This window comes from Megalobrama amblycephala, linkage group LG2 (assembly GCF_018812025.1).
Source record: "Megalobrama amblycephala isolate DHTTF-2021 linkage group LG2, ASM1881202v1, whole genome shotgun sequence".
Taxonomy (NCBI): Eukaryota; Metazoa; Chordata; class Actinopteri; order Cypriniformes; family Xenocyprididae; genus Megalobrama; species Megalobrama amblycephala.
Window position 1 is genome coordinate 31,444,401 of NC_063045.1, and position 12,180 is coordinate 31,456,580.

General features: G+C 37.6%; 1 protein-coding gene across 7 annotated transcripts in view; it reads left to right on the forward strand.

Moving 5' to 3' along the window:
* Positions 1 to 12,180, forward strand: part of LOC125255244 (fibrillin-2) — a 144,220-nt gene that overhangs the window by 115,508 nt on the left and 16,532 nt on the right. For all 7 annotated transcript variants that reach the window (XM_048170325.1, XM_048170296.1, XM_048170321.1 and 4 more), the window contains 11 exons: positions 2,170 to 2,238; positions 2,865 to 2,990; positions 3,080 to 3,205; positions 5,221 to 5,373; positions 6,302 to 6,370; positions 6,465 to 6,590; positions 9,925 to 10,050; positions 10,317 to 10,442; positions 10,628 to 10,744; positions 10,978 to 11,106; positions 11,758 to 11,877. In XM_048170325.1, the coding sequence (XP_048026282.1) occupies positions 2,170 to 2,238; positions 2,865 to 2,990; positions 3,080 to 3,205; positions 5,221 to 5,373; positions 6,302 to 6,370; positions 6,465 to 6,590; positions 9,925 to 10,050; positions 10,317 to 10,442; positions 10,628 to 10,744; positions 10,978 to 11,106; positions 11,758 to 11,877 (1,287 nt within the window). The remainder of the gene's footprint in view (positions 1 to 2,169; positions 2,239 to 2,864; positions 2,991 to 3,079; positions 3,206 to 5,220; positions 5,374 to 6,301; positions 6,371 to 6,464; positions 6,591 to 9,924; positions 10,051 to 10,316; positions 10,443 to 10,627; positions 10,745 to 10,977; positions 11,107 to 11,757; positions 11,878 to 12,180) is intronic.

Genomic DNA, 12,180 nt, shown 5'->3' on the forward strand with positions numbered 1-12,180 from the left:
GCGGCTCAAAACATCCAACCGCATCAGTAACATAGTATATGCAAACTACATCTCTCAGTCGGAAAAAGAAAATCTGTGTCGCTAATAAAGTTTTGATGACAATTGTAATGAAGGTAAAGATGATTACAGTGACATCAGTCGTACATTAGGCATGTGCGAGTCCGTTATTATTGATGCGCAAAGAAACCGTGTATGTGCGCTCGCAGCTCACTGATATTTCTGCATCTGTTGCTTTGTCTTGCCCATGCTCTCGTCCGGTGCATTCTTTCTCTTTTCTGAACCTGAAGCTCTCTCAGTTATTTAGTGTTAGCTTGGCACAGGTCCAGGTGTTTTTTCAAGTGCTATTTTTAAAAAGTTCCCTCAGTACCGCACATTGATTGCAATATTGCACTTGACAATTATGTTCTTGTCCCTTTCTCTGAAAATAATTGGAGTAGCTATGTCCATCTAACAAACGCAGAATCCATCTTTGCAGTCATCTCAACCATTGAATTTCAGCAGCAGGAAAGAGATACTATTTTACCCACAGATTTTTTTCTCTGTTGCTGGAATGTCTTGCGGTGTTGGTAAAAAATAAAACTAAAACCACTTAATTTCGGGTTAAAATACATTGTTGTAACGTGCGTTACTGAGATTGTAACGAGTATAATATTACCCAAACTGTATTAGTAATGCATTACATTACTGCGTTACAGCAAAAAGTAATATATTACTGTAATATAATTACTTTTGTAATGCGTTACTCCAAACACTGTAAACGACTAATAACATTTTGGTCAACTAAGCCTCTTGTCAACTAACGTTTGTCAACTATTAAAGGGCAGCCCTAAATCCCACCCACTTTGAAGTGGTACTAAACTGTATTGGAAAAGCAAAGTGAGCAAAGCTGTGCTGCGCCGAGTCGTACCACGCAGTGGAAAAGCACCATTAGTCCTGTGATTTTTGGTTTTTTGGGTAGAGGGATGATAGAGGAGCATTTGACGCAGGGTGGGGGCTTCATACAGCTCCTGTGAACTGTTGAAGATCAGTGTAAAGATGGATGATAGCGTGGCAGCACAGGCTGGTGAGACACCGTCTGGGCCTTTGGCTTTCCTTATATTCTGTTTTCTGAAGAGCCGGCATACATCCTCCTCACAGGCAAGCAGTAGGGGGGAGGGAAGGGGGAGGGGTGTTAATGGTTGTGTGGCAAGACTGTTAGAGCAGGTATGGGGTGTGAGACTGTTATTTTCAAACCTGCAGTAAAACACATTCAGGTCTTCAGCCAGTTGTTGATTTGCCACAGTGCTGGGGGAATGGTGTCTTGTAGCTGGTGATGGCTTTCCACACATATGCAGGGTTATTGGCTGAAAACTGTTCTGAAAACTTCAGCTTTTCAGAGTAGTGTCTCTTAAAAACTCTTATTTCCTTTGTCCGCTTTATACAGCGGAACAATATGTCAGAACTTTCATACTGCAATAATTCAGTACTACTATACATTACTACTGCAGGGGTGAAATCATTTAAAATATGAACATGTTCTGAAAAACATATCTAGGCACTTAAGGAATGAAAAGTTACAGCTGGTGTGCAGGACATATTTCAATCCTTCATACTATTGTAATAACTTAAAGCTAACAATTCTACATTACCTTAGTAATTTCAATACTATAATACTATCAATGCTTACATCAATGCTTCAATAGTATATATATTTCCATAGTTTAATACTGCAATAGTGCAGTACAACAGTACATTGTTACCTCAATATAATGATACTCCAATACTTACATACTACAACACTTCATTAAATTCAATCTTTATACTCCAGTACTGCAATATATCAATACTGCAGTTGTTAAATTCTTAACATGACAATCCATTCTCCAAATGGCTTTATCGTCTGCAGGTTCGCAGGGATGCTGGAGCCCAATGACAATTCTTCTGTTTTACAATACTTCAATATTACAATACAATAATTTAAAGTCATTAAAGGCAGATCTTTAAACTACTTTTATTTAATTTTTATCATTTATTCTGTAATTATGTAGTTATTCTAGACACTTTCAGTATAATTCAGTATCTTTTTTTGTGACAAAATTCATAAGTTCTTTCATATCGTCTTAGCATATTAAAAAAAATTGATGAATATGAAGGTTAAAGTTGGCTGATGACCATATCATGTGTCTCTAGCGGAGTATAACACACTGTGTCCTGGAGGAGAGGGGTTCAAACCCAACCCCATCACCATCATCCTGGAAGGTAATCAACCCTTTATAAAACCATCACTATACATCGCTGAACGTACTCTCTATAACAGCTTATTATTTCCTGTGAAGTTATAGAAAATACATAAGCAATAAGGTAATAGTTCCTGTACTATTTTGTGATTACAGTCAATTTTAAAGGGTGTTCTTAGACATGACACACAGTAAAGTGACTTTATTCATAGTATAGTATTTTTAAATGGTTACTATATAATAAAAATATTAGGCGCATATTTGTTTTTTAAAACATTATTGCAGAGAGACTAATATGAGCATAGAAGCTATTCTTCTTATCATGTAACAAGTACATCGGGTGTTATGGAAAGTATTCTTGACATTTATTCAACAGTGCTTTTGATCTGCCTGCATTGACACTATTCTTTAAAAGGAAAATTATATACCAATTATCAATGTAAAGCTGCTTTGACACAATCTGCATTGTAAAAAGCGCTATATAAATAAGGGTGACTTGACTTGACTTGACTTACCAGTTTCCGTTTGACCTAATTTATGCAGACTAATAATCCACATTTTGTGTGTATAACAGAATTTCTAAACCTGAAAAATAAAGGGTATTTAGAACTTTGGGTTGTGTTTCTGTTTGTTTTCTGCTTGTTTCAGATATTGATGAATGTCAGGAGCTGCCCGGCCTGTGCCAGGGTGGAAACTGCATCAATACATTTGGAAGTTTCCAGTGCGATTGCCCGTCTGGATACTACCTCAACACAGACAGCCATATCTGTGAGGGTGAGGTAGCGTTTCTATGCTTAAAAATACTCCTTTTCAACTGAGAGATCCTCAGAAAGGTGAGTTTGACTATAAGGTGTGTTTTTCAGATATTGATGAATGTGTGCTCAGTTCAGGGGTTTGTGGTCCGGGCACCTGCTACAACACACTGGGAAACTACACATGTGTCTGTCCACAGGATTACATGCAAGTGAGCGGAGGACACAGCTGCATGGGTGCGTGTGTTAGTGGTGTAGAAATAACTGAATCTGTTTTTGATGCAGACAGCACAGTCGTTAATTAGTTTAATACAGGGGTTCCCAATCCTGCTCCTGTAGATCCACCTTCCTACAAAGTTCAGCTCCATCCCTGATAAAACACATCTGAACCAGCTAATTAAGATCTTCAGGAGAACTTGATAATTACAGACATGTGTTTTGGATCAGGATTGTATCTAAACTCTGCAAATGGGTACAGTGCATCCGGAAAGTATTCACAGCGCTTCACTTTTTCCACATTTTGTTATGTTACATCCTTATTCCAAAAGAGATTAAATTCATTATTTTCCTCGAAATTCTACAAACAATACCCCATAATGACAACGTGAAAGCAGTATGTTTCAAATCTTTGCAAAAAATAAAAAACGAAAAAAATCACATGTACATAAGTATTCACAACCTTTGCCATGACACTCAAAATTGAGCTCAGGTGCATCCTGTTTCCATTTATCAGATGTTTCTACAACTTGATTGGAGTTCACCTGTGGTAAATTCAGTTGATTGGACATGATTTGGAAAGGCACACACCTGTCTATATAAGGTTCCACAGTTAACAGTGCATGTCAGAGCACAAACCAAGCCGTGAAGTCCAAGGAATTGTCTGTAGACCGCTGAGACAGGATTGTATTGAGGCACAGATCTGGGGAAGGGTACAGAACCAAAAATTTCTGCAGCATTGAAGGTCCCAGTGAGCACAGTGGGCTCCATCATCTGTAAATGGAAGAAATTTGGAACCACCAGGACTCTTCCTAGAGCGGGCCGCCCGGCCAAACTGAGCGATCAGGGGAGAAGGGCCTTAGTCATGGAGGTGACCAAGAACCCAATAGTCAGACAGAGACAGAGCTCCAGCGTTTCTCTGTGGAGAGAGGAGAACCTTCTAGAAGAACAACCATCTCTGAAGCACTCCATCATTCAGGCCTGTACGGTAGAGTGGCCAGACGGAAGCCACACCTCAGTAAAAGGCACATGACAGCCTGCCTGGAGGACCCTCAGACCATGAGAAACAAAATTCTCTGGTCTGATGAACCAAATATTGAACTCTTTGGCCTGAATAGCAAACGTCATGTCTGGAGGAAACCAGGCACTGCTCATCACCTGGCCAGTACCATCCCTACAGTGAAGCATGGTGGTGGCAGCATCATTCTGTGGGGATGTTTTTCAGCAGCAGGAACTGCGAGACTAGTCAGGATTGAGGGAAAGATGAATGCAGCAATACAGAGACATCCTTGATGAAACTCTAGAGCAGGTTGCTCTGGACCTCAGACTGGGGTGAAGGTTCATCTTCCAACACCAACAGGACAACGACCCTAAGCACACAGCCACGATAACAAAGGAGTGGCTAAGGGACAACTCTGTGAATGTCCTTGAGTGGCAAAGCCAGAACCCAGACTTGAACCTGATTGAACATCTCTGGAGAGATCTGAAAATGGCTGTGCACTGACGCTCCTCATCCAACTTGATGGAGCTTGAGAGGTCCTGCAAAGAAGAATGGGAGAACAAATAGGTGTGCCAAGCTTGTAGCATCATACTTGAAAAGACTTGAGGCTGTAATTGGTGCCAAAGGTGCTTAAACAAAGTATTGCGCAAAGGCTGTGAATACTTATGTACATGTGATTTTTTTTTTTTTTTTTTTTTTTTTTTTTTTTTTTGCAAAGATTACAAACAAACTTCTTTCACGTTGTCATTATGGGGTATTGTTTGTATAATTTTGAGGAAAATAATGAATTTAATCCTTTTTGGAATAAGGCTGTAACATAAACTGGAAAAAGTGAAGCGCTGTGAATACTTTCCGAATGCACTGTATATCTCTAGGAACATGATTGGGCACCACTCGTTTTAATAGTAATTAATAGAGTTTATTTACATTTTAAATGTGTTTTGCTCTACACATGCGGATTAGTGTACTTTATTTAGTGACTATATTTTTTGAAAAAGGCAAACTACTAAATTTGTAGGACTGTGTGTTGTTTTAGATATGAGGAAACGTCTGTGTTACCGTAACTACAGTGGAAGTACCTGTGAACACCAGCTCAAATTTAACACCACACAGAGATTGTGCTGCTGTGCCTACAATGTGGGAAAAGCCTGGAACAAACCATGCCAGGCCTGTCCGAGCCCTGGCACAGGTGAGCACGCACATTCACTTACTGTAACTGTAATTTCAACATGAGGACACACATACTTGCAGTATATTGTTTTAAAGACACACAACACAAACCCTAATCTTCAAAAAGCAATACTACTTTGCATTAATCATTTTCATTTCTTGACATTCCTAAATGTCCCTATAGAGTTTCTCTTCCTTATCAATCAGTAGCGGATGCTATGAGAATTTTATGCAGGAATGATGACCTCTGAAGACCTTGAAAAGACCAATAAATTGAAAACCTGCTCCAGAGCGCTCACCAATCTGCAAGACTAGAGCCCCAAAATTAGTATTAAAGTGGTATCTGCTAATAAAATGCTGTGATTCTCTTCAGGCTCTCACAGCGTTAGTCATGTTCCCTAATTTGTGGAATTAGAGTTAAATGCATAATGCAGAAATATTTGTCAGATTCAAATCACTTCTGGGGACAGTTGTGTTCCCAAACTATAGCTAAGCCCGTACAAAAACATTTCTGTGTGCTAATAATTGAACCAGTGGTGTATTTTTGGTGGGTCCCTTCTTAAAATGAGGGGGCCACTAAAACAAATTCCAGCCATTAATAAAATACACCTAAACTACAGCATACACTACAGCATAAATGTTGATGTCAGCATAGTCCAGAGATCCACCAATTCCCTTTTGAAAGACAACAGGGAAAGTTTATTTAACGCAAAGTTGTCGTGGATGAGCTCAAAGGTGATTTGACTCTTGAGAAGTCTTTCGACACAACAAGAAGTCAGAGGCAGTGTGATCATTATCTTTTACAGTCTACTCATGTTTGGCAAGAATTCCATGAAAACTTCCATGAGGGAGGAAAAACAGTGACCATCTTCTATTTTCTTATGCAGAAGTTGATATGTAAATGTGCCACAAAGAAGACGCACTACTTGTACCCTCTGTTATTTTAGGTGACTATAGAAGTCTTTGTGGCAGTGTGACCGGATTCAGGATTGATTTTGAAACTGGAAAACCAAAAGGTAAAGACAAAATTTTGCAGTAAGTGAAATTTCAGTAGAAATGGCAGAAATAGTTTTAGCATAATGTTTAATGGTTTTGTTCTGATCTTTTCAGATATTGATGAATGTCATGAAATCCCAGGCGTCTGTGCTCATGGTGTGTGTATAAACCACATGGGCAGTTTCCACTGCGAGTGTCCCTCAGGCTTCATTTATAATGACCTGCTGCTCATCTGTGAAGGTTTGATGGCTACTTTCTCTGTAAGGGGCCGTTCACACAGAACAAGTTTTTGCAAAAATTATGTCAAAGTCGTTGTGTGAGTGGCGCCCTTAAATCTTTATAACTACTGGGCTTATTTAGTGTGGCAGCCAGGGCCGGCCCAGGCTCTGTTGGTGCCCTAGGCACCCGCCATGGCACCCGCCATGCCCCCCAGTCATTTTGCGTCCTAGGCAACTGCCTATGTCGCCTATGCCACAGGCCGGCCCTGGTGGCAGCTTAAAGTGCAAGTTCACAGATTTTTTTTTAACCTGCTTGCAATGTTGGTAGTATATGTAAATGAATAATGTTTACTCTTTACCTGGATCCAGAATTTCCTATTTGTTAGCAAAAATCCAACTTACGCCAACTCCAGGGCTTTCATGAAGGCTACAGATTATACTTCCACATTTTTTTTATCCCTGCCCACAGACAGTCGGTTCGACAGGAGGTTATTTAGTTACTGTAAGGGTAGGTTTATCACTGAAAATTGTATTGTACTATGTCCACACTTAAAAGTGGAACACTATGGCAACATCTTTCTTACCTGCACATGAAGGAGTTTTGCTGACAGAACAGCCAAAACGGGTGGGGCTTATATCTATATAAGCGGGCATTTCGTCATGGGATTTCACGTCATTCGACTGAAGCGACGGCTCTGAAGCCGCAGCCTCGTGGTACGGCTAGTAACGCAGTACTCGCTCTGTATCTCAGGGAACCAAGATTACGTTAGTAACCGAGTACGTTCCCTTTCGATACTTCACTCGTACTGCATATGGGGAACGAATTCAACCGCGCCGTGCCACGGCAGGGAACGACTGAACTTGTCTTGGACACCGCAGTTATTATATACATAGTATTATTTAGCCTTGTATGGCCTATTCTGAGTCAGGAAATTACACATTCTTCTTTCCTTTACCCTCCTGAAATAAAAAAAAATCTTAGTATTTCCTACTAAAGCATGGTGGTATATTTGACTCTGGTAAGTGTATCCATAGCAAACTTGTGAGAGTGGCCTTGGATAGAAACATACCCAGTGCATTATGGATGATGAAGTTTTCCTACCTATTTGGGAAGACAACAGCCTTTTCCTCTTTTTTTCTCTAGTCAGATAGCACTAATTTAATTTTTTTTCGCCATTCCAATGCATTGGCAGCTAAGTTTAATTGAAAGCCAGTGGTGAATTAAGGTGAAGGGTCAATGTAAAAACTTGACTAATTATTATATATTATTCCTTGTGAATTGATATGTCAAAACAGTCATTTTTTTGGCTGTCAAATATTACAGTACTCACAGTGGGTCTCATTCACCAATAATTGTGTGGATTATTTGTATTTAAATGCATGAAGAAAATTTCTCTCTCAAAAATTTGCCAATTCACAGCCCACACATGCATGCACATGAATTTGTTCATAACCTTGTTCTAATGTTACAAAATTGAGTATTCTAAATGACTGACCCCCCCATCCTCAAAACCAGTCTCACAGTTTTTCTCAATCGATTTGATACATTTCTCCAAACTCGGATCACTGTTCTCAAACACAGTTATCTGAACACTTTGTAATTGTCCTAAACAGATTGTATGTTTTCATTCATATCACACAAATTGCAAATCATGTGAATCATTTTCTCAAAACACTATGCACAAATTTCTCAAATGTTTTTATAATAGTTAATACATCCAACCAAAACTTTAATATTTCAGGAAAAAAATATCACAGCTTTTTTTAATGGCTTTACACAATTCACAAACATTTATGTATCATTTGTCCAAACACAATAAACAAAACTCTGGAATTTGTCATATTATCAAATACACTTGGTATGTTTTCAGTTGGCCCCAAAATGATAACTGCTTGTTTAATAATACAGACAACACTGGAAATTCAGTTTTCCTATCTGTTTACGCATTTATCACAGTTGCATAATGTAACAGGAAAAATATGAAAGGGAAAGTATACAAAGAGCAAGAAAAGAATAAGAATATGCAAGAGAAGGGGAAAATATAGAGGTGTAAGTGTAAAAGTGTTGGTGTGGGTAGAGGAAGGGGTGTAATGAGAAGGAAAGGAAGAGTGGAACAGATAGAGGGAGATCATATGAGGAGAGAGGAGGGTGTAAAAAAGGAGGAGAGGAGAAGAAGTGGGTGGAGTGCATTGGTGTAGTGTTGTTTTATTTAAGAACTTCAAAATAAAATACATTGGCATAATTTTATGTTTGAATTTAAATCTAAACAAAGTTTTATAAATATATAGTTTTAAAGCAGTTGAGATAATTGAACATTTTTGCACAGCAATTTGTATATTCTCAAATGTCAGGGTGGCTCAACTGCAAATATGGCTGCTTTATATGAATTGATAAGGTAGTAACATTAAGCCTGATAATGCAACATTACTCTATATATATATATATATATATATATATATATATATATATATATATATATATATATATATATATATATATATATATATATATTATATAAAATATATATATATATATATATATATATATATATATATATATATATATATATATATATATATTATATATATATATATATATACATACGGCTGTAGTTTTGATGTTAGTGTTTACTTTTAATAAATGCATTAATAGAAAAAAACTGTGTTTTATTTTGCAGTAAAGTTGAACTGTTTGGCAAAAGTAAGAGTGTGTTTAGAACACTGTGTTAACTGTTTTGAGAGCAGTTATATTACTTTGGAGAAATGTGTCAAAAATTGATTGAGAAAAACTGTAACACATTAATAAAGCCACCCAGAGTATGCGATTTCTGTGTTCCTTCATTTCATAAAGTTAATGAAGAGTCATGATTTGTTTGTGAAAATGTTTGTATGCAGATTTCATGCACAAATGTGTGCTCACATGTAACACTCCTTATCTGACGGCATTCAAATCAATGGGCAGACACAAGGAGCTGCCTTTCATGCACTGTTTATTTCTGTAACACAAGAAGAAAGAATTCTTCTGGTGACACAGCGGGCATTCATACATATACGCATGTATCTAAAAGAACAAAATTAAAGAAATAACAAGGTCCACCTGTGTATATATGGGGCAAAAAATTTCGTCAGAAAGATTGTTTCTACTAGAAAGCCTAATTATACCTACCTTCTCACAGGTAAAAGGCAAACAACCTACAAATTACTTAATGTCGGCAACAGAGGTCACACAATTATTAATTGAAGTACTCCAAATTTGATGAAAGGCATAACATTTACAGTAACACTTTTAACATGCGTATGGTTATTGAAGGAGACCCTCTGTGTTTTTTGATATATGTGTGTGTGTGTGTGTTCAGACATTGACGAATGCAGCAGTGCAGAGCATGTGTGTCAGAGAAATGCAGACTGCATCAACCGTCCGGGCGGCTATCAGTGTGAATGTGCTGATGGGTATAGACTCACACCTGACGGGGCCTGCGCTGGTGAGCTGCCACCACCACCACCACTATAGACATTACCACTGTCATGTTGGTTGTGCATGAGTTTGTATGAAATGATTTCACCCTATTAAAACACAAATTAGAAAATATTATCTGGAAGACTATGTGTTATGTCTGTTCTGCTCCCTCTCGTCATTTCCAAATCACTGTTAATTATGCAATTTATCTTAAAAGAATTGTGGATGTTTGGATTAACTAAGTAATAAAACCCAGTGATTTGAGTCTCTCATTCCTGTGCTTCCATAAAGACCGGAATGAGTGTGTGGAGACGCCCAGTGTGTGTCGTCATGGTGACTGTGTGGACATTCCAGGAGGATACGAGTGTGTGTGTCACACCGGCTTTACAGCCACACTAAACCGCAGGATGTGTGTAGGTAAGACCTCTTTAATCTCCATCATATCTACTCCATTAGGACCAGTGTTCAGAAGGCCCCTGGATGCTGTGTTCATACAGTGTCCCCTTATGAGGCATGTCATTAAAACTCTGAATCAGATCTTCTCCTCATCAGAGGTGCTGTATTTTACCAAAGCAATCAGCATGTGTTTTTATCTCCCGTAGATGTTAATGAGTGTTCACATCAGCCATGTGGGAATGGCACATGTAAAAACTCTATTGGCTCTTTTAACTGTATCTGTCATCAAGGATTTGATCTCACTAGTAATAACTACTGTACAGGTAAATATGTTGTTCCCTTAAACATGTTTACTGTAGATTAGGTTTGTACATTTGACCATATATACCTACCCTCAATTCCTTATTTTATGTATTTATTTATTTTTTCATTTGTGTAGTAACTATCTAAAGCTATCTCACTATCTAAAGCTATTCTCATTGCATGTTTTTGAAATACGGTCAGCTTGTAGTTAAAGATGCTGATGAAATATCTTCTGTTCTCATTGCTTCTCTAGATATTGACGAGTGTGTAGTTTTTCACTCTCAGCTCTGCAGGAACGGCCGGTGTGTTAATAACGTAGGGTCCTTCCAGTGCCTCTGTAGAGAGGGTTATGAACTCAGTCTTGACGGCAAGACCTGTATAGGTAATTATGTAAGGGTTTCCCAAACCGGGGTGAAGGAACTGCAGGGGGTTTAATAAATAGCTGATAGTTACATTTTAAAAATGTAAAATGAAAATTCAAATAAACTAATTAAAAATAAAAACAAAATAAAAATAAAAATGATTTTGAAAAAAAGAAATGAAAAAAAGATTAAATGATTTATTTGTTTACCTGCATGTCATGTGATCATTAACTGACATCAGAGAACCATAATGTTTGAATGTGTTGTTAAATTATTGAAATATCAACTTAAAATCTCAGGGGTGATTCAAGTAAATATTGTAGGTGAGAGGTGTTTACTGCCATTGTGTAAATAATATGTAATCATTTAATAAAAAAAATAAAAAAAAAAAACCTAACTTGTCTATAATCTAATTACAAGTACTTAATTTTTGTGATTACATAATCCAGATGACATACAATCAGTTACTGCCCAGCAGTGCTTAGATTGAAGTATCCATCTGAGACTATCTACCAATTTTGTTAATTTGAAATAAACAAATATGCTGACAAATCATAACAATATAGATAATAAGTATAACTGCACACTATTATTTTGTTCTAGGATTTGTTGACAGATGAGAGTCCTATGACAATATCATAACTGTCTGTTTTGTCTTTTAATAAATGCAGATGTTAATGAGTGTATCATGATTCCTGGCATATGTGCTCCTGGAACTTGTCTGAATCTGGATGGTTCTTTCAGATGTGTCTGTCCTGATGGGTATATTGTTCACAATGAGCACTGTGTAGGTAAGAGTACTGTTTCAAATGCCCAACAAGAGATTTCACCCCTGTGCAATATCACTAAAATGTCAAATGATTCAACATTGTATCACCTCTCCAATGCATGAACATGTTAGTAAAATGTTAGTAAAATCACCTGTGAAAAACACCATGTTAGTAAAATCACCTGTGAAAAAAAATGGGTCTAATACCTATTGGCTGTGTCTGAATTCTGGGACAGAGACAGGAAGATCAGTGACCAACTAAACATGAGTGGAAACATAATTTCAGCAGTAATCAGGGGAAATAAAATGAGCCAAATTATCACTA